Source organism: Choloepus didactylus, chromosome 1, assembly GCF_015220235.1.
Source record: "Choloepus didactylus isolate mChoDid1 chromosome 1, mChoDid1.pri, whole genome shotgun sequence".
Taxonomy (NCBI): Eukaryota; Metazoa; Chordata; class Mammalia; order Pilosa; family Megalonychidae; genus Choloepus; species Choloepus didactylus.
The window spans coordinates 173,059,878-173,082,582 of NC_051307.1; the positions used below are offsets into that span (position 1 = coordinate 173,059,878).

Here is a 22,705-nt window from a genome sequence, read left to right on the forward strand (position 1 = left end):
AACTTTATACCTCTCAAAAGGTCACTACAGTTTAATAAGAGCAGTTTCAGGAGGGCCATACCCAGCCCTTCCCTATATTTTTAAATAGTCTTTACAAAACCTTTTCAAAAATATTTTTTTCTCTAAACCGAAATCACATAAGGTTGATTTGTACATGTTTTGTCATTGTTCTAAGTGTGAGTGTCATTGTTCTTATTAATGCAACAGACTGGCTGCATCAAAGCCCATCTTACTGATAGGTCTATTTTAGCTTTCTATGGGAAAAAGCAGGTAGCCTTTATCACAAATTAAAGGCACAGCTATTTTTATGCCATTTGTTACCAATTTAATGATAACATGTAACACTGGGTAGTTATATAATAATTTTATATAGATTTCCTTTTTTATAAGTTATTCTCTTAATCTTTCTAACATATATACAATATACATATATTTATATATACCCCTGATAAATCTTGTTTTAAAGGTAAAACATCAACTCTTTTCAGCCTTTGGTGAATGTTGAAGGCTGTCAGTATCCACAACTCCACTAGAGAAATGATGGTTAAGTGGATTTTTATTTGTTTGTTTTTTTTTAACTCTATATCCATGGTGTGCAATTAACTCACATTTCATTTTTCTTGTTACTAACATTTAAATATATATTAATTGTTTATATCATGTCAGTAGGAAATCTAAAAGAACAGCAAAAACTCCACAACAATAGCTTAATTCTACTGTCGAACTCAAAGCAGAAATCTTTGCCTAAGAGACAACTCCACTGATATGATATAAAGGGGATATTGCAGAAGTGCAATATTCTCTGTTTTTATTGGATATGTACTAACATGAAAGATCTTTACTTCGTGTTATCCTAGATTATGATCATACCTCATCCATGAAACAGAATGGTTGCAGAGGCATCTTTCTAAACACCCATGACGCATTTATGGGTTTACCTATTTTCAGATACAGATTCATTAAAAACACTTCCCTATTTCTAACAATACTCTTTCAGGGTGGAAAATTAGAATGCTACAACAAATCACTTTTATTAACACCTCTCCCACCTCTATGCTTAGCTCTGTTCTACTGTTCTGAACTTAATGTTATCTCCAAGCTGAAGAGGAAGGTGGGGGTGGGGGGTGTTGACCAAGGAGACCTCTACAACACCATTCGGTGTTTTTATTTTGACTGCTTACTGGCATGAAATAGTTGTTCGTTCTACCTTTTGCAATTCTTTAAAACCTAGTGGCATAGATTGAGACACAGCACTATTGTTTTACAAGACACCTACTGTATCTACTTTTTGTTGGGATAAATACCCAGTAATTGCTGTCATAGCAAGAAGAACAGCATGGGCGGGTACTACTATTCACAGTGTTGCTTTTGTTTTTGTTTGTTAACGTTTTTGTTTTTTTATCTTTTTTTTATGTTTTTCGCATTATTTTAATCTACAGAGTAAATTCATTATATATACACTGGGACCAGTTAATGCCCTTAGACAATGTATAGTTGTTTCATAAAGCAGGAAAGACAATGCAGGGGGAACTAGGTGCCCAAAGCACGGTCACAAAGGCTTCAGAAGTTCTAGATGCCACACAAGTCAGTGTTGGAGATCATTTCTAAAATGATCCATGTTCAAGAGGAATGCTTTAATTTGGAGAAAATACCTCCCCCTCCCCTCCCATCCCAACCCTCCCTTCATTTTGTTTTTTTAATAATCTTTTCAATTCACTATCAAAAGTCCTGGCTCTTCAGATATACTTTAAACTATAAATAAACACTGCATAGTTCTTTTTTGTTTGTTTTGTTTCTGTTTTTTTGAAAAATTATTGCAGTACAATTACTCCTATTTGGAATTCAGTAAGGAGCAAACAGCACAGGAGTGTGGGTGGTCCGAATGGGCCCGGGAGCTGGCCGCAGGAGCGCTGGAGGAAGTGCGGAAGTCTGGAAGAGCGTGGCTGCTGGAGCAGTTCGAAGACTGAAGGGGGAGTTCACTGCCACAGCAGCAGCAGCTGCTGCAGCTGCCAGCGGGTTTGGTAGAATTCGTGGCGCCAATGGCTTAGATGGTTCTTTTGAAAATACTAATTTTACCTGCAAGGGAGATAAAACAGAGTAAAAGAACTGCACAAGTTTTGCAGTCTGTCCCCAGAACCCCAAATGATGGGCAGCTATTAAAATATAGCAGTCAACTCATACTTGTGAAATGACAATAAAGAAAATGGAAAGTGGAGAACATCTTTCCTTTGGAAGAGCTGGAAGATACCTGAAAACAGCCGATCTGGGATGTTGAAATGTCCTCCAGAAAAGTACTCAGCAACCTTATTCTATTTATCTGTTCATAATTACAGTTCCATAGGAAAGTGTTCATCTTGAGAAAAAACAAGAAATTTTAACTCCTTCCTTCTCTGCCATACATGCATTAACTATCAAGGAACAAATATTTTAAGAGATTTATGTCCGTTGCTATTAGACCATCCAAGTGTGTAAACTAAGTAGCAGAGAGAAGGCCGTTTCCAATTATGTGAGGTACTCATTAAGAGAAATAAAACAACAAAATTCCACTTTCACAGAGAAGTTAACTTATTTCCCCTAAAGTTTGACATGTTCTGCTTTTTCTTATGTGCAAAGGGTAACCACATTCTCTCAGTTCTACTCTACAGAACCAGTTCATTCTTTTGCTAGAAGCATCAGTAAGATGACCATTGTCACAGAGAGATTGTTCCTACTTATAGAGACAGTAACATAGTGATAGTTAAGAAGAAGGTTTTTAGATATTGGTATTAACACAATTTTGGCTGTTCTGTTTATTTAAGAAACTTTTGCTTAATTGTCAAAAGCTGCACCTATGCTGGCCAGAGATAGCACTCAAGCTTGTGACTGGTGAAAATAAAACATCGATTCTGAGCAGTATTCACAGCCTCCCAATGCAGCAAAAATTGCTTCTATACAAAAGAGTAAAGTGATTTCATTTGCATAAAAATAGATGATGTTACTAAACTAATTGGATCGACCCATACTGAGGTTTCATAATAGATGATTGCAGTTTTCCTTTAACTATATTTTAATGTGTCAGCAGAACACAATGACACCAATTATTAATAAGTTCTATTTTGAAGAAAACAGATTTCAAAATACACAATTTCATCAAAAATTATAATAAATCAATAGTTCTTAACTTTTCACTGAGCCCTGGGTTTCTCTGATGAAAGCTATAGTCACCTCAACAGGAAAAATACATATGTTCATTAATATTAGCTTACAATATCAGGAGGTTCACAGATTTCCCCTAAGGTCTTACCAAAAATTCCAGGTCGGGACACACACTAGAATGCTTACCAATCTAAAAGGCATGTTTGGAGTGACATGGGGAGTGCATTTTCCAGGAGGTATTTTTCCAGGTCTAATTTGCTTATTTGAGTGTCCTCAGATGAATAATTAAATAAAATAAGTCATACCCTTGATTCTGGGCTATTCAAAATCCAAAATTTTTAAGGGTCTGAACAGTACTAATGCTTTGTCTCTTGAAGATATCCAAAAGAAGATGTAAGAACTTGTTTTTCACTTACCTTCTTTCCTAAAAGTGTCCACTAACCTCAAGACCAGATTTCAAGTTATCATAATCTGACCTAGAAGATTTTGGCTCTTCATCGTCCCCTATGTTCTGTGATAAGCATGAACCTAGCTCAAAAAGAAAGACACTGGACTCTGGCTGCAAGTTGGCCAAAAACCCAAACAGGTCATGAAACCAAATAATTTTATGGGTTGGAGGAAGGGTCAGACTCTCAGATCAATTGTTTGTCATTACTTAGATACACTGCATATATTCCATTTAGTAACTGGCAAAAAAAAAAAAAAAAAATCCATTTTCAGCAGACTGTGGGACATTGAAGACTACTGTTTTTTAGAAACAAAAACTACACTTACCCCCAGTGGATGTGCTCCCTTCTGTAGTTTGTTGTAAGGACTGTATTTAGGTTTCGGGGGCTTCCCGGCAGCTCTGTCTTTGTGCCTTCTACTGCTAATGTGCTATTAAAGGCAATTCAAAATAACAGCTTTTAAAAAGTCATCACAGAAACGCTGACAAATATTGCTTTAACCTGGGGAAGTATTTTAATTATGTCATGCAGGTTTTAGAAAGACAAAAATAGAAGAGCATCATGCCCTTTTGTCCTCAGATTCTGATGGCTTCAGGATAAATATTTTTAAGCTATGCATTTTATTATAGTTTTGAAAAATGGAAGGCACCTTCTGTTTCCTAGATTTTCCCCTTGTCAATGCATAGACCTCCTTTTTTAGAAGAGTTCACAAGGAAAAGGAACATCTGAAGGAATTTTATGTGCAAATAAACAAAGATGCCCAGGCAGGCATGAATTTATTTCCATACTAATATTTATCCTCACATTTGTACAGCCAAATGTCAACCCCTTAAATCCTAAAGATAAATAACTAAGGTGCATAAAATCAGCAAAATATCATATATGTTTTATATTATATGTTCATATAAAAGAACACAGTATGAGGGCTGGGCCTTAATAACTGATCTCTCTGGAAGGCTATTCAGGGTAAAAGTGAATACAACATGATTAGTCATCCTTTCAGCAGGTGGCTACAGGATATAGAAATACAGTAGAGCACCATGTAATAAAGCACATAAAAGAGTAGCACAGTGTAAAATTAGTTGTAGCATATAAATATCTAAACAAGTAAAAATGGAACATTGCAATTTGACCTTTAAAGAAAATCAACATTTTTAAGTGGGGAACATGGCAGAGAAAAGATGTGATACCCCTTTTCCTCCCACCCTTCATTTGCAAGGATAGTACAAACTCACTTCACACCATTTCTGAAAGGTCCTAGAAGCCATTATATTCATTTTGTATTCCCTCAGCAACTAAAGCAAGCATAAATAAATAATGGCAGTGAATAGAAGATCAGTGAATGGAAGGATGGGTGGGTGGGTGGATGGATGGCAGAGAAACACTGAAAAGAAAGGACAGAAAGGAAGCCAGGCCTGCTCCTAAAGAGTGTCCACTACAGGTTTTCAGTCCTAGAGTATGAGTCACCTACCTGCTTCAGCTGTGTTTCTGAGTTGACGTGCACATCACAGATTTCACAGTGAAATGTTTTGTTTTGTAGGCCTGTGTTTCCCTTATTTACAGGTCCTTTGCCTTTCACTCCTGCTCTAGGAAATGCTTTGATAGTCCCGCTTCCATTCCGGGCTTCTAGCATGGTTTTGTGCTTAGTACCTGCCAAGAATATTTAGATAAAAAGAGAGAAGAAAGAAAAGAGAAATCTCTGCTGGTACATGCCTTTAAGAAACAACACAATAACATGATTTGATACCCAGTTTTAGTCCAGTTCTTCCAGGGATTATAGTTGGACTGTGCTCCAGTGGTAGCAGACTGTCACACTGTGCTCTAACCACCTCATATATCACTGTTACATCACTCGTTATTTTTTTATAATGGCCCATATTACAAACAAGCACCATCAATATAGTTACTAAACTACAGAGTCCTGAGGTGAAATTAAATGGGTGTGACTTCTTTTTATTTCCTCTTGATGTTAATAAGACATAAATGATAGCTGATGAGGAAGAGTGATTTAGTTGCTAAAGGTATAGATGGAGGTGAAGTATAACCAATGTAATCAGTATAAACATGGTGTGTTTACAGAAGTGGCACTAATTAAGTACCCACTTTCTAAACAGAATACAAACAAGGTTTTTTGGCTATGTGTTTTAGGTTCAAAGAGGATGAGAAAAAGAACTTAATGACTTTGAAGAAAAGCCATATTAAGATAGTAAAGCTCACACTGATTGGCTATGTAATTTAAAATGTAATCCAAGAAGATGAGGGTGGAATTATAGGCTGAGCATATACACTATAAATAAATGCTTCTTTTTAAAAAACTGATAACGACATCTTTACACTATCATGCATAATTAATGGAAGTCTACATATCAAATATTAACAACATATTTTTAATGGCATTTTTCTCTCAAGATTTCTTTCGCAATTTCTTTTTTCTTGGAGCTGATGAGCTTTCTTCATTTTTCTCAATTAGTCTTATGTTTTTGCTAAGGAATTTTCTCTTAAAATCATTCAGGTCCTTTCTGCCACTCTCACTCTTAAAATCTTTTTTCTTGTTAGTTTCTCTTTCTTAACATATTTATTAGAATTTTGGTCTGTTCTACAAGCATAAAGGAAAATTCTTAATTTCTGGATAATGGGCCAGCCTCTTACAATCGTTGAATATTAATGAGGAAAACATGTGGGATGGGGCTCCGTAGGCCAGGGCTGATCATCATTGTTTTAAATAAGGCCAATAATACATGCAACAGGTTTGTAGCCATGTGTCACCCTCATTCAAAATGATTATAACTTTATTGCCTCTAATAGAAAAAAGTGTATACTTAAAACGTAGATTACTGACTTTGAATATCAATATTCCTAAGCATAGCTTTAAAATATTCATATCTCAACATATGAAAGAAAGCGATACAAGTTAACGTCTTATGGGAAGATTGGAGGAAATGAGACACAGATTTACAGAACTGCTCTGTGGTGCCTGTGATGGTTCACTCAGATTTGCTATCACCCATCTCCCTTGCTGTAGAGGGGGCGCAAATGCTTTCTACTTCAGAATAAGATGGAATAAGTGAAAATAGAGCAGAAAAAAAAGCTCTAGGGAGCAAGAACTACATATATAGATGGTTGTCCAAGCTTCTTTATCCCACCAGGTGAATTTATAAAGATGTTTCTTTTTCTCATACCGAGATGTATTCATGGGGCCAGTTTGGTTTATGAATGCCTAAGAAATTAGGAGTAGAATAATTCTCATCTGGACTTTCTTAAGGGACTCAGTCCAATTTTTGTTAATATCTTTTTGTGATTGTTGTTTGATAGGTGGAACTTTACTGGATCAGAAAACTGTGCTAACCTATTCAACAATATTTAAGGAGACAAGACAGATATAGGTGACTTGTCTCAGGATTGAGTGTCAGATGAGTCATGGAGATGAGGGGAACTAAAAAGATTCAGTCCAAATAGCAGGGGTTTAGCAATAGCAGGCAAATATCCAGCAAATAAAGCACTCCCCAGAACTCTTTGGCAAGCTAAGACCCACCTATGTCATGGTCTGCAGAGTAAGAACAGAAATGGAATTTATATGAACATTTGAGAAATATCCATCCTCTCAACAAATCATTTGGCTGTTAGCATTATTATTTAAGTGTAGTCTCTCAAACAGAAGCTAGAAAAGATAGGGAAATATACCCACCCATGCAAATGTTACCTACACACACACACACACACACCCCATACATAAATGTGGCAAGACTGGAGAAAACAAAAACTTAACTGCAACTAATAGCTTTTACTTGGGTTATTACTACTGATTATCAGTAGAGTAGAATTTGCCTACAACATAACCTCATTCATTTGGTAGCAGATTGCCAGTCATAATTAAATAGCTATTACATTGTTTTAAAACTTTCAAAAGATTTTAAATCTTAATTAGCCTGTAAAGGTAGCTGTATTTCCTCCAAATACAGCTAGAATTGAAGAAAGATATATTTTTCCTTAATTTGAAACATTTACATTTTTGAGAGATAAAACATGCATTAGTGATAGAAAAACAATGACTACTAGGAAAGTTTATATTTACTGAATCTTTAATACATTGCACATACCGTGCTAAATTATCTACATGCTCACAGCTGCCTTATGAGTTAGGTACTGTTATTATCCCACCTTAGAAATAAACTGAGACTCAGAAAGGTTAAGTTACATGCTTGTGGTCACAAAGCAAACAATACTTGAAGTTCCCGGTGGGTAGAAAGCAGATTTCTGGCTAAGTCCCTAGAGCTATGAGGACTTAGTTAAAAATCTACTAAGGATTTCTGAGACAGCTGAATTCCAGTTACACACATATGTCCTGTAACACTTTTAATTGTCTATTCTGTTAAAATAGTCTTTTCTAAACTAGGGATTTTAATTTAGTTTCTCATATTCCTTTTTTTTTTTTTTTTTCTCCCCTTGTAATGCCGTTTGCCTAGCAGAGTACCATGAATCACAGTTTGAAAGTCTGTGGCTCTGTGATGGCCAGCGGTTTCACCTCTGGTTTTAACACCACATAACATCTCCCAAGGCTCCTGCCCTCCTCTGTGCATGCACAGCAGGTCAGTCACAAGGCCGTTTTGGCACTTTACTTCTTCTGAGCAGAGAATCTGCAAGAAGCTAAATGGGCTGTTTTCCTCCTATCACTTCTAAAAGGCTAACACTGACAATGACTTTCTCTTGAAGCATAATAACTTCTGAAATGTGAAACCATACTTCAACAGCTGTTTAAAAAGTCAGCAAGTCATAATGCTCTAGGAAATATTCTATTTCTTTTTTGTTTATTTTTTGTTTGGGGCAAGATACCTTAGCTGTCTTATTGCTCTTATATCTGCAAAAATCAATGTAATGTGGGGAAAGGTAGCCAGGTTTCCCCTTTATTCCCCATCATATTTACAACTTCCTTTTTTTAGCTTGCTTTCAGGTTGGGTAGTGGCATAAAAGAGAGGTTGGTGAGAAAGAAAACTGGCAAATGACCTTTATAGCTAATTCATGATCATTAGGAAAATTGAGGAAGTTAAAAAGAAACAACAAAAAGAATACTTATTTCTACCAGTCAGAGGTATATAAAAATATTACCGGCGATTATTAGGTATTAGTTTTTTTTTCTATTTGTAATTATGAACTCTGAAAACTTGGGATAACTCAATTAAAGTGGATCTGCATAAAAATTCCCATGGATTTGTACTTTGGAAATGCAAATGATTTTGAATGACAACATAGGCTTGCAATATATAGATATGATATATTTAACCACTTATCTATTATTAAAGTTTTTTTTCCTTTTTTCTGTATAATCATGTTGCAATGAACATCCTACTCATTAAATCTTTTCTCACTTTTTTGATTGTTTCCTAAGGATAAATTTTCATAAGTGGCATTATAGGGACAAAGAGTAGTCTATTTTTAAATCTCTTGATTCAATCTGCAAATTATTTTCTCAACATTACAAAGGAAGTTTCAGAGGGATTTGTTTTATAGGGAATTCTGTCCTGATATAGCCTCCAAAATTTGGCCTCTGCAAAATAAATTTCAATTCCTTAAATTTCAAGAGTATCAATTAAAGATATTTAATTGTGTTAGACTACACCCTTAACAAACCCATGCATGCAGGTGATTTTTTATTTATCTTCTCATTGACAAGCTCAGATAATTCAGCCTATAGATAAATGGTAGGAAAGTGATCTGTCTCCATACAGACAGCACAGTACAAAGATTTTTTGATCTGTTTATCTATGAAATCAGTATATGGCATTTTATTACAACTCTTGTGTGTCCTGTGGATGAAAAATTCTCTTGAATCTATATACCTGAAATGTATAATTAGTGCTGAAATTCTCCATGTTCTCCTTTTTAACCCATAAATGTCAAATTAGCCTTTTGTTACCATGACCTCCCATATAGAGTATATTTTCCATGTCAAGAATATTTGCATTTTGTCTCAGAGATTAAAACTTTGGTTTACTTCATCAGCTTATTAATACACATTAAGCACCCAGGATGGCATCTGTGGTATCAGGTGGCCAAGTGTTGCCCCAAATGAGTTAAAAATGTGTTCTTGTAGCTCTCTAGTTGAAAATAATTTGCTGATTCACTTGCAATGTATCTAAAGTCCAATTTGTGGAGGTGTAAGTCGAGACAAGCTTTACAAGAAGTCTAAAATCGAGGAAAGGAGAACTTTGCTTTTAGCCTCAGAAAGGGCCCCAGAGGAAAGGCTGTGAAGTTGGGACAGAGGTGGCAAACAAGCCGCACATGGTGCCAGTGGGTTAGAATTGGTGGCCAAAGTAAACTCCGGAAAGGACTCTGCAGGTGGAGAGCCTGGTGGACAGAGCAAATGTCTGGGTTTGGTGGGGAGATAAATGTGTGGAATCAATATAACAGTAACCCTTGAAATAACAGCACATAAGGAAAAATATCAGGCATCCAGAAAGACTTGTTTATCTTAATACTCTCTCTGATAGTTTAACAATAGGAAACATTGAGGTTTTCCCATGCTGATTTAGACATGCATTTAACAACCTTTACGTGCACCCTCCCATCTTCTTAAAAACAAGGTCCTTAAGACCATGGGCAATGACACATGACTTTTATATCAATTCCCCAAGTGTAGCAAAAAAGTCTGCACATAAAAACACTCAACAGTCAGTGAATGGAGAAATTAGTCACACTTCTGTAGTATAACTGGGATATGATCCTATCGTCATTATTTATAAAAGCAGTATTTTTGTTTACCTTTTGTGTAAGCTAGCTTAAAAAAAATGAAAGCAGTAGATGCTCTTGCCAGAAAATTCAAAAAGCACAGATGAGTATAAAATGAAAAGCAAAAGCCTTTCTATCTCTCAACTTTAAGCCCCATGCCCTCAGTAGAAATACATTTCCTTGTGTAAATTTCCAGAGGTATACTAAACATCAAAGTTTTTAACTTAGGAAAGGGTCAAACAATAATATAGGCTAAATATTCCACATGGTTTACACCTGAAACCACTTTTAACAAGAACAGTCATGTAAAAGTACACTCAGCAGAAAATGCATCGTGATACATCTCTGAAGTCAAACTTTCTGGTTGTTAGTCAACGAGTGACCAAATGTGAAATAACTGAACAGTGAATGCTCATCGGTAGGTAAGTTATTAGGCAATATACCCCAAATCGCCTACTATCACAATTCCCCAAACATTATTTCTGACTTAATGACTGTCTTACAGCATGGTCCAATGGCAGCTTCTGTGATGAAGGAAATGTACTATATCTGTTCAGTCCACCATAGTAGCCATTAGCCACATGTGACTCATGAGCACTTGAAAAAAGGCTACTGCAACTGAAGGATGTGTTGTATAAATTTTTTAAAGAAAAAGACAAAACATCTTTTGTAATATTGGTGTTTATAATTTACAAGTAAAAGGGGGCCTCCAGACCTCTTCAAAAGAATATGTCCTTTTAAGGTGTTTTAAGCATTCTTAGACTGTTTTGTGGACACCGCTAGTCTGCTCAGAAGCACTTCCTTCTGTTTCGAAATTCTAAAAACAGAAAAACAGGAATGCCCCCCTTCAAAACCTATAACTTCCAATGTTGTGAATTATAAATCAAATAACTGCAACTTCTAATGGTTTTGGCATTAGTGAAAAATAGAGAGAGAAAGAAAATGAAATTGTACAGTTGACCACTGAATAATGCCAGCAACAGCTGTGGTTATGCTAATAAATGTGCTATAACATTTGATACAGATGATATATGGCATCTCCACTCCGTTTTTAAAAAGAGAGATGAAAGCCTAAAGAGGACACATGACCTACCCAGGTTCACAAAGAAAAGTTACTTGCAGATTTGAGGGAAAAAATTACATCTGAGTAGTCTAATTATTTGCAGTCTATTCTACTGGACTAGAATAACATAATTACTTCTAGTCCATACCTGGTTATTTCTAGTCCATTCTATCGGATCATTCTGCAGTTGTATTTGATGGAAATAATATTACCAAAATTTGTAGTCCGTTGTGTAGAATTAAGCATCATTTTCCAACATTAAAAGAAAAACATTTTGAAAGGTCTCTGGCTTCCCACAGCAGTTCATAGATGCATAATTCAGTGCTCTAGGTCTTATTTTATGCATATAATGTGTTTCTAATGTGAAAAAGAAAAACATTTAGAATTGCAATTTAGATGCAAGGGAAACATCTTCCAATCCTGCAGATGGTTGCTTCTGATTAAAACTGGCCTTCAAACAGGTCCCTTGAAAAACACAATGAAATCTTACAGTGGTTTCATAATAGGTGACAAGAAGGAAGCAGAGAAGTCTTACAGTTACATTGGAGGGATATGAGTGAGCACGGGACAGTGGGTGTGAGCTGCCCTGGGTACAGACAATAAAAGGATGCAGTTAAAGAAAATCTAGAAGACAAGAATAAAATGGATTTTAAAATGGCAGCCTGCTTTCCACTAGCACCATGAGATGGCAACTAAGGCAATGCCAGTGACAAATGGCTACTCCCTTAAAAATATTCTGTTGGTCTAGGTTCTAAACAAATGACATGGTTACTGTTAAGTTTTAGTATGTATTACATTAGCCCATTTGTATTACCTATCCTATAATAAACATCATGAGCTAAATGGAAGTTAATTTGTAGAACCCTCCTTGACACATCCAGCCCCTATACACACAGACTCAGCTATAAGCATTTGTTTCATTAGCAAATTCATAACAGTTTGAAATCCTTTAAGCTCACTAAGGGGAGTTTATGCATTCCATCCCAGTGGTACTACATATTTTGTTTAAATATAAATAGCATATTATTAAGCAATGATAGCATAGTGATTGTAATGATGAAGAAATATAATTTGAGTTAATTCAATTCTATCATTCTATGTGACCACTAGAAGTTTTTATGTCTAAAATAAGACAGTGAAACAATATGAATTTTAAGAGTTTTGTTTTGTGAATGCAAATTTCAGCTCATCCTTGAGATATTTTAATGAATTTGATAAAATGCCTTTCTTTAAATTTGAATTTTATTTTTCCTTTTCATTGTCAATTGTTTGTTGTAAAAACAAAGAAGGAATCAAGAGAATAACAATTACTGATTATTACATGAGTATTACTAAAAACAATTTTGCCATACAGAGGAGGCACATGTTTAAAATCATCTGCTCTGGGTGCCAATTACACTAGGTAGAGGCCTGGTGTGGCAATTGGAAATGGAGGTGTATAAAGCAGTGGTTATCAAACTTTGGTGTGTATCAGAATCTCCTGGAGAATTAATAAAGAATATAGGGGCCCAGTCTCATTGGCATAGGATGGGACCTGGCCTTTTGTTCTTTTACTAAGTTCCTTAAGTGATCTCAATCTCCACCAAAGGCTGAGAACCACCATGGAGAGACTATGTTTATGGGTTCTGGAGTGAAGCCTCTCCTGGATTTACTCCTACCTCCCTCTTACTATCGGTTCCTTTACAAACACCTCCTCTCCTATACAGCCTCTAAATGTTGACTTGCCCAGGTATCCTTCCAGAAGTCCCTATCTAGATCCCATTCCCAAAATACCTCATTTGGTTCTACGGCTTTAAAGAGCATGAGTCTGCAGATGGTTCATAAAATTTATCTACAGCCTTGACATCTCCCAGCTTCCAGATTCATATATCATCCTCTACCTTGGATATCTCAAATGCAGCTCAAATCTTAGATGTCCAATACGCTATGTTTGAGCCCTGCCCCAACACACACACTCACACCTCTCAACCAAAGCCACTGTTTTCAATTGCTCCCCAATTAAATGGCACCGAAAAACCACTGAAAAAAAAATGTTAAACCTGGAAGGTACCTTTGATTGCTCTCATCCTTTCACTCCTAGACCTGACCCTAACATTTGAGCTCCAAGACAAGAGTATAAATAGAAGCCCATGTAACATGTTTCAAGTATTTGAAAGTAATAAAACATATTATAAAATTATTAAATCAAGTTATATCCTCCAACCTCAATAAATATACTTTCATAATGACTAGAAAGACAGGTTTGCATTTGGTATTGTTGGACTCCCTGGAGTTCTATACTTGAAAGTGGTACTTTCTACTTTTCTCATCCTGGCTTTATCCAGCACCTCGACAGGCCTGTGTGCAGCTGAGGACACACCCAAACATCCACAGCAGCCTCGTGACCACATTTCAGGACCAGGTGTGTGGACACTTGTGCTGTAACCCACCCTCTGGTGGACTAACTCAGAGAACAGATCCACACAAGCCCTGGTTTAGGGCCTCTGGTGAGGGAATTGTGGTGTCCTGGAACCTGAGAGTGTGGCCTAGAACAGGGAATGGTAAACTATGGACCTGCAGGTCAGATCCTGCCTGCTGCCTACTCCTGATGAAGTTTTATTGGAACTCCACTGCATTTACTTACTTACATATTGTTACAGCTGCTTTCATGCTACAGCAGCTGAGTTGAGTAGTAATGACAAAGAGAGTACGGCCCTCAAAGACTGAAATATTTTCTCCATCTGGTTCATTACAGGAAAAGTTTGCTGACCCCTGTCCTAGGAGGGAGGGTGTGGGCTCTGGGAATACCGATCAACCCTCTTAGCCCTGTGGATACTCGCATTTGTTGGGGGGAGAACAACCAGCAGAGGCAGAACGGGCACCAGCCTACCGCAAGGGCCCTCTTACTCAAGTTTATGGATGGTACAGATGGTGCCCTCATATCCAATCCGTCAACAAGTCCTGCCACCCTTACCTCCAGATATCTCGAGTCTGCCCCTCTCTTTTCACTTCCATGTCCCTCTTCTTGATCCAAGCCACATTTTTAATATTTCTGCTTTCATCTTTGTTCCCTCCACTCCATTATCCAATAGTCACAGTGATCTTTTTAAAGCATAAATCCACCCCCCCCAACTTAATGCTCTCTGATGGATTCTCATCAACCTTAAAATAAAACTTAAACTCCTGCCTTACAAATTCCTCCACCACCTGACCCCAATTACTAGTCTAACCTTATTCTATATACTTATATTCTGTACCCTTGGCTTTGACCTCACGGCCCTCGTGTGAGGTCATTCCCACCTCAAGACCTTTACATTACCCTTTGCAGACACTTAGAATCCTCTTATCTCCAGTTTCCACACAGTTGTTCACTTTTTGTCATTTGTTTCTCATTTTAACTTTCACCTGCACAGAGACACCTTAAGCTGAAATAGGCATCAGGCCCTTCACTATCAAGTCCCTGTCCCTTCTCTTTAGAGCAGCCATCAGTATCCTGTCATTTATTTGTTTGTTTGCCCATTTGTTTCTTGTCTAACTCCCCCAGTATAATAGAAACTCAACTGTTTTTTCAGCACTGGTTCCCAAGTATTTGGTACATATATATTTGGTAAATGAATGACTAAGGCTTATTTTTCTTAATTATAAAATAGAAATGGTAACACCTACACAGCATAGGGTAATTGTGACCTTTAAATGAGATAACAAGGATAAAGTTTTTAAGATAAAGCCATGAGATAACATTTGCCACATCAGTTGGAAACCGAAGGCTTTTCTTACATGGTTATATGTATATATTATGGAACACTTCCTGTTTACCTAACACCCTAACTCTGTCAATTGTCTGCTTGTCTCCCCTTGACCACTTTAGTTCTTGAGACTCATCTTCCAGTGCCATAATCCACGTCTTCTCCTAGGGCTTCACCGGGCTGCTGGAGCCCACCCTGCCACCCAAACAGCAGGCCAGAGTGCCAGGGAACCACCTCTCCCTAAGAGGGGACTTCACCCACTACCTGGGTTCCCTCTCCCCTCAGGTGGGATAAGAGGTGTGTGCTTTACATGGCTGCTCATAGTTCCCTCAGTAGGAGTAAGCTCCAGTTGCTTGGAAGTAACTGGCTAAATGTACTTCGCCCTCTCCCCTTATATGTTTTCTTCACCTCCTTCAAAAACTATTTGCACTCAAATTCTTATCCCAGAGTCTGCTTCTGGGAGACCCCAAACTAAGATACCCCACAATAATCCTATGATGAATCCTACAACTTCTACCCCTATCCTGACAGGAGACTGAGTGTATAGAGAGCCTCTATCCTTTATCCTCACCCCATTAATTTCCCCTTATCAGTCCCAAAGAGAAAGATACACAGGAAGTCAGTGTACAAGGGGCAGGTGTTTGGAAACAGGAGGATTTGTATTTATATTCAACTACATTGAGGGGAAACCGCAGACACAATGAGCTGCCCAACACTGCTCCAGTTACAAATAACAGAGCTGGATCTGGCGATCACAAATGGTGGAAAATGTTGGGCAAAATGGGTTAAAGAACATCCACCTGTGTAGGTTTTCATCTTTCTTTGCCAGTACCAGTTCTGACTCTGCTTACTAGTGCAAATCTGAGGTGGGGTCTAATATGAATGTTAGGCCCAAGACTCTGGAATGGGTACCTTATAAACAGAAAAGCACTCTGACACAGGAAAAGAAATACAAGGATAAGGCAACCCAAGGAGTAGCTGGGAGAGAAGGGGAGTGGCCATAATCTCCTGATCAGGCTGCAAGTTCAAAGGGAACACACCAACCAATGGACTCCAGAAAGAGGTAACAGCCACATTCCCTTCCTTAAACTCTCAGATTAAACTGTTATAGTAGTTCTCAGTTTTGCCCACAAGCACAAGTGAAGGGTTTTGTTTTATTTTCCAAAAGTGCAGCTTTCCAGACCCCAGATATAATAAACTATCAATCAAAATCCCTGGGTGAATACCTTTTTAAAAATCCACGGGTAATACTGATGCACAAACCAGAGATGAGGACCATAGGATTGGAGCATGAAAAATGTTGACCTGATGTGATATAAACAAAAATGTAATTCCTCCTTTGCTTCTTAATCAAATGTTTCTGATAAGAAGTCAGGAAAGACTTTCTCGATAAATAAACCCCAGCCTCAAAAAGCATGCTTTGTTTATCTGTCAAAATTGATCCCCTCTCAAAATGAATGTGTTTCTTTGTCACTATGTGGAATGATCGAGAATTCTTGAGAAATAAATGGACTTTCAAGGATGTTTATGACTTCCAAGTATCCTGCATCCAGGGAAAATGTTTTGGTATGAGTAAGCACATGGCAAATCTGCATGACATAGATTTTGACTTGAGGCCAGATGCTTTTCTGTGTCTTTCAGCCCCTGAACTCATGAACTCTCACTCTACAAATAATGTTGTATGCAGGAGGAAGATGTGTACTGAAGGAATTGTTCTCCAAGTGCAATTGCTCCCTTAGAGTTTTGAAGTCAATACGTAAATATTACCAGCTCAGCACAATGATTGGTCAATGACTAAGTCTACATATAGCTGCAATATTAACTCAGGGTATGATTTACCAAGGATTCTTTTTCTATTGTAATTGCTGGCAGAGTCCTGGCAATGAACCCAGTCTTTTACAGAAAAGCTGATCTTGGGCCAAAGAGCTGGCTGCAGTCTAAGGCAAGATACACACACACACACACACACACATATACACATATATATATACACACACATATAACACACACACAACACAGAGATTGAGCGAAAGAGAGAGAGGGAACAACTGGATGGAAATAAAATATATTGGGAGAGCATTTCATCCTGCCTTATCAGTATTTTCTATTATGCTTATACTAAAGTTTAGTGTTACAGAGGGACTGGGATTAGAATCATGGCTCTGTCATTTAATGGGTCATGCACCTTCTCTAAGTCTCAAATGAAAAGACAGTATCTTTAAGTTGTCAGGAAAAGTAAATAAAATATTACATGTAGAGATCATACCTCAGTGTCTACACATAATAAACACTTTCTGAAGTTTAATTGTCCAGGTCACATAGACTTAGTCCAAACAGCATTACTTGGCACAAAAACAACAATAATAATAACAGCATTATTTGGCATAGAAACCAAAGTATATGGAGTTATGCAACTAAATTTTCCAACTATATTATAGGTACATTTAGGAAACATCATTTAGAAGCAACTACATAGAAGTACATAACAATCTAGAAATCATTTATAATGCAAAGTATATTTTCTAATTATATTTTGTTTTCTCTTCAGTAAAACACACACACACAAACACACATCTCTCTACACACAAACACATATACAACATGGCCTGTAAGCCCCAGGAGCCCTCCCTTGCTCCCATGCAAATGACAATTTGTTTGTCATTTTTGTTTTTTAATGGCTAATGAATTCCATGTAATAATTGCCAGTTTTCTACCATGCCTTTGTCCCCTGGTGCAAAAGATCTAATCTATTCAGAGGCAGATAATTGCAGAGCTGTTGACAGAAAAGAAACCCCCGCATCTCACCACTGTTGTGTGCTTCCAGCTGTGAGGCGGAGTTGACAGCAACCTTGCATAGGGAACAGTAAAGAAGCCGTTTTGCTTTTTCTTCCTCAGTCTCTGTGGAAGGACATGAGCTATTGCCAGTGGCTGTCGCGGGGCTTTTTTCCACTTTAGAGGTGATCTCAGTTGTCATAACACTGCTTTTGCGAATTTCCACACTTGTCGTCGTTGATATTGCTGGTGTCCCTGTGGTGTCGTCTGCATTCAAAATAGCATAGAGAAAAGGGGAAATAAACAGTGGTTTTATTTTACCCTATTTAGAAATGTATCACTAATATTACATTCTGCTAATAATGATAAGAGAAGCTTGCAAGTGCTGCCTGCCAACTATGTGTCAATTATCTCATGAGGAATTTTATAAAGATAGCCACATTTATCTTCATATATTGACATTAAAAAATCAGGCAATTCTTAAAAATATACAAATATATTTTTAAAATATTCTATGGGGTAATTTCTCTTGCTAACATGTGGCCTCAATAAAATTGTATTTATAATGTACACTGTATACACATTTTTCTATACTGCTGACTTTTTAAAACATGGAATAAAAGATAAGCTTTTATTTTGCTTTTAATTTTTCTTTACTACTTGTTTTTCCATTTTCCATGTACATTTCCTTCTTTAAAAAATAGCTTCTGACCCTTTTGTATATGCTTGTGGGGAAAAAAAAAGAACTCTGCTGTCATATTGCTTTATATAGATCAGCAGTTCAGAAAATTATTGCCCCTATTTATAAAGATTTTTATATTCCATACTAGCTACAAAAACATCATCAATATCCAAATAAAAGGAATTCTAGTTTGGCATTTTATTAAATGCATGCTCTGTACCAAGCTAAGTATGGATAGTTTAAGGCACAAGTATTAAAACACCAATGGCTACTATTTCCAAGAAATTCTCTACTGGTCACAATCATGTTAATGTCCCATTGTTTCAAGAGTTTGATGACCAGGAATGTATTGATGCACTATAATCCTACAACCCTTCTGGCTTTGAAGTCAGATTCTAAATCTGGAGAGGTCAGTCCCCAATGTGAAACTACCCCATCTTAATTTTAATTGGGTACACACAGCTCTCCTCCCAAACGATCATAAATATGCCCATTACCACAATGTTAGCAATGTTTAACATATCTAATAATAAGTTGCAAATGATCTCTACGCTTATATCCCATCTACTCTTATACTACTTTTTTCTGCCTCCCAGCTGTTTCTTGACCTCCTGTCTAAAATATCCCCAGGCAGCCTTTTCCAGCTCCAGCTGCTGTTGGAACTGTTTCTCATTCCATATGCTATTCTGGTCACTATTTAGTGCCACCCATGATCAATGATTGGGTAGTGGTGTTGTCTGCATAAACGCTTACTTCTGTTAGCTCATCATCAAGAACTGATTGCAGCTACAGGATGCTTTTAACTTGGATATCCCCCTCTATCCAGGTGTAGCGATGGAACTATGGGTGAAGTAATTCTCTGCTTCCTTCCCAAATATGGTATCAGAAATATTAGCCACTAAGAAGCGAAATGGGCTCCTGTTGAGGACTGTTGCATAGGACGATGATTCATTTGGATCTTATTTCCTTTGCTTGACACTTTTAATCACTTATTTAGCTGCTAAGATTGTCAAGTAAGTCACCTTCAGTACCATACAGAATACCCACCAACTAAGTAAAAGAAAAAATCATACTTCTAATAAAGGTTTTCATGACTAGAGAAAAAATAATTAAAATTAAAATTATTCTAACACCAAGCTTTCCCACCAAATTATGTACCCCCTTGAACACTTGAAGGTTCACTTTCTGAGTAGTTTTTATTTGAACACTCGGGTATCCATATTAAAATATCAGGTAATAGCCCAGAAAACATCTCTGACAACCCAGAGATGGCAGAAAACAAAATGATTAAGATGATCCAGTAGCTGTATATTGCCCCTAATAAACCAGAACCAATAGTTTGAAAGCAAGTGTGTATGTGTCTGTCCAAATTTAACAAATGGCCAGTTAATTTTATAAATGTTTTATACACATTATTTCATTTACAAAAAAATGTGTGCAAATGAGGTAATTCATGAAGTTAAGTACGTTTCTCAAGGTCACGCAGGTAATATACGGTGAATCAGGCAAAGCATTCATTGAACAAGGACATAAGGGATTTGGGGAAAAATAAAAGTGTTGTGAATGATACACTCAGCCATGACTGTGATTCTTCATAGTAAGGTAGGAAGCAGTGGTGAGCTAAAATCATCAATTTTTCTTATGATCAGTTCTATGGGGAGCAACAGCTGTAAATGCAGATACTATATTCAAACTTATTGTGACCACATGCTGAAACTACCGTGTCATACTGTGGGCATTTATTTCATTGAAATCTACCATTGCAAGGATACTAGTAATACCCTACCTCTAAAAACTTTTCCTCTGGCTTGAAAATGTTTATGTCTTGGTTTGAAAATTGTACATAGTATAGCTCTTAGTAATCCTAAATTAACTTTCCTATTTACAGTGAACTTTGTCAACAAAAGTATAGACTTAACCAAACCACGGGATCTTAAAATCCCTGTGACAGCTGCGTTAGTGCCTTTTGAAATCAGAGGATAATTTAAATTTATACCGAAGATGCTGCAAGATTAGAGACACTAGATTCTCCATGCCTTAAGTCAAGATCCTTGCATGGGACAGGCTTCGGGTAACTAATATTAAAAGGCTTAACTTTCAGAGCTTCTACTTGGCAGCACGCTTTTGACCACATAGTCGAGCACAAGACTGATAATTTCTCAAGAATACAGTTAATATGAAAGAAATAGTTGTATTTTTCATTTGAAACTTAATATAGCTAAATCTTGGCTCCAAAAGGTAGGATTGGTATTGATTTATTACAAAACATGGATTTTCAATTACCTTTGTTAATTATCAGTCGTAAGGGGGACTTTTATAAAATAAAAAAGGCAATTATATTTTATGATTATGCTGTATTCAAAGAGAATCAACTATTTTATACATTATATATATTATATATGAAAACTATGTACATAGCAAAGAGATTTTCCTTGTGGTAGTATGCTAAATTACCATAATTTAGTTCAAATTAGATTATTCTTCTCTACTCATTAAAATAGAATCAAATCAGTGATCATATTAATGGTAAGATGAAATGGCACTTTACCTCTGTGTTCTTCCTCCAGCAAATCATAACACTTGCCTAATCATGAAAACAAAGGAAGACATCAGACAGACCTAAACTTAAGGACAATCTACAAAATACCTGAGCAGTATGCCTCTAAACTGTGAAGGTCATCAAACAAGGAAAATCTGAGAAACTGTCACAGTCTAGAAGAACCTAAGGAGGCATGACAACTAAATGCAATGAGGTATCCTGGATAGGATACTGGGACAGAAAGAGGACGTTAGGTAGAAACTAAGGGAATCTGAATATAGTATGGAGTTCAGTTGACAATAACATGTCAGTATAGGTTCACTACTTGTGACAAATATAGATGAATGTACAATGTTCACAATAGGGGAAACTGGATGCAGGGAATACGGGAACTCTCTGTAATAATCTTGCAACTTTTCTGTGAATCTATATTCTAAAATTGTATTTTACTAAATGTTTAAAAAAGTAGAATTATAACTACTCAACAAATAGTGCTATCACAGTCAGAAGGGATCTTAGTGGTTTTACAGTATAGCTTTCTTGGTTTATAGATAGAGAAGTTTCATTTAAACTTCTCAAGGTCACACAGTCTCTAGGGTAGAAACTACGACTTGATGCCACATCTTTCAACTCCATATCAAGTGCTTATTATCCTACACTGCAATGATTCATGTATCCAAACCTCATTCCGTTGACATTTAAGCAGCTATTTTGTGCTAGGTTCTGTGCTAAGCGACAGGGGACGTGAAGGCCAATAAACATGGATACATATTTAAGTGAAAAATAGTTTATTAGACTTCTCATAATGACCTGAAATAATAATAATGGCACAATAATACTTAATCTGTTTTGTTCATTGCTATATTCCTGGCATTTACATGTATTAAGTATTATTATTACATGCACTAACTATTATTATTAAAACACGTATTACATGTATTAACCCACTTAATCCTCATAAAATCTCTAAGAGGTGACACTATTATTGTTTCATCCTACAGAAGAAACTGAGCTATGGAGTAAGATTTGGGAATTTGCTCATTGGCAGAGCTGGTGGCAGGTAGAGCAACGACTTGAACTCTAGTTGTGCATGCTTGAGGATAACATCTTAAACATTTGACTTTAAAAGAAATGAAATATGGCCAGGGCTGGAGTTAATCATGTATGTCAAAACATCCATTTATGTGAAAGTATTAAGTCGCTTGACTCCATTTAGGAGGAGGGGAGAAAAGAAAAACCTACAGCTCACAACTAACCTCTCATGCAAAACGGTAAGAGTTCTGTCCTTTGAATAAACCACAGGACTCCCTCACAGCATTTTTGTTCAAAAGATGAGAAACTAGGATAATTACTCATTTTTCTTAATGTGCCCAGAAGCTGATTCAGATTTCTTGCACTATGCCAACCAATGACCCTCTAGGAACAATATACGCGACAGATAGTTGAAAATAATGGGTGAGCCACTGTGGGAAGAGAAAGACTTGAGATGGCTTGGGCTTGTACTTCTGTGCTGTTTTATCACCAGTGCCCTGTAGCAAATATTCATTATTACAACTGTCATTATTTGGCTTTGGCATCAAAATAGACTGCTGAGATTTTGTGGAATGGGGCGTTATTTGA

At 36.8% G+C, this 22,705-nt stretch overlaps 1 protein-coding gene across 1 annotated transcript in view; it reads right to left on the reverse strand.

Annotated features, from left to right (window-relative positions):
- Positions 1-1,733: 1,733 nt before the first annotated feature.
- Positions 1,734-22,705, reverse strand: part of ZNF385D (zinc finger protein 385D) — a 341,200-nt gene continuing 320,228 nt past the window's right edge. Inside the window, exons 5-8 of the mRNA XM_037845674.1 lie at positions 17,898-18,131; positions 5,053-5,231; positions 3,910-4,011; positions 1,734-2,076 (exon numbers count right to left, since the gene is read on the reverse strand). Coding sequence (XP_037701602.1) covers positions 1,843-2,076; positions 3,910-4,011; positions 5,053-5,231; positions 17,898-18,131 — 749 coding nt within the window. The 3' untranslated portion in view covers positions 1,734-1,842. The remainder of the gene's footprint in view (positions 2,077-3,909; positions 4,012-5,052; positions 5,232-17,897; positions 18,132-22,705) is intronic.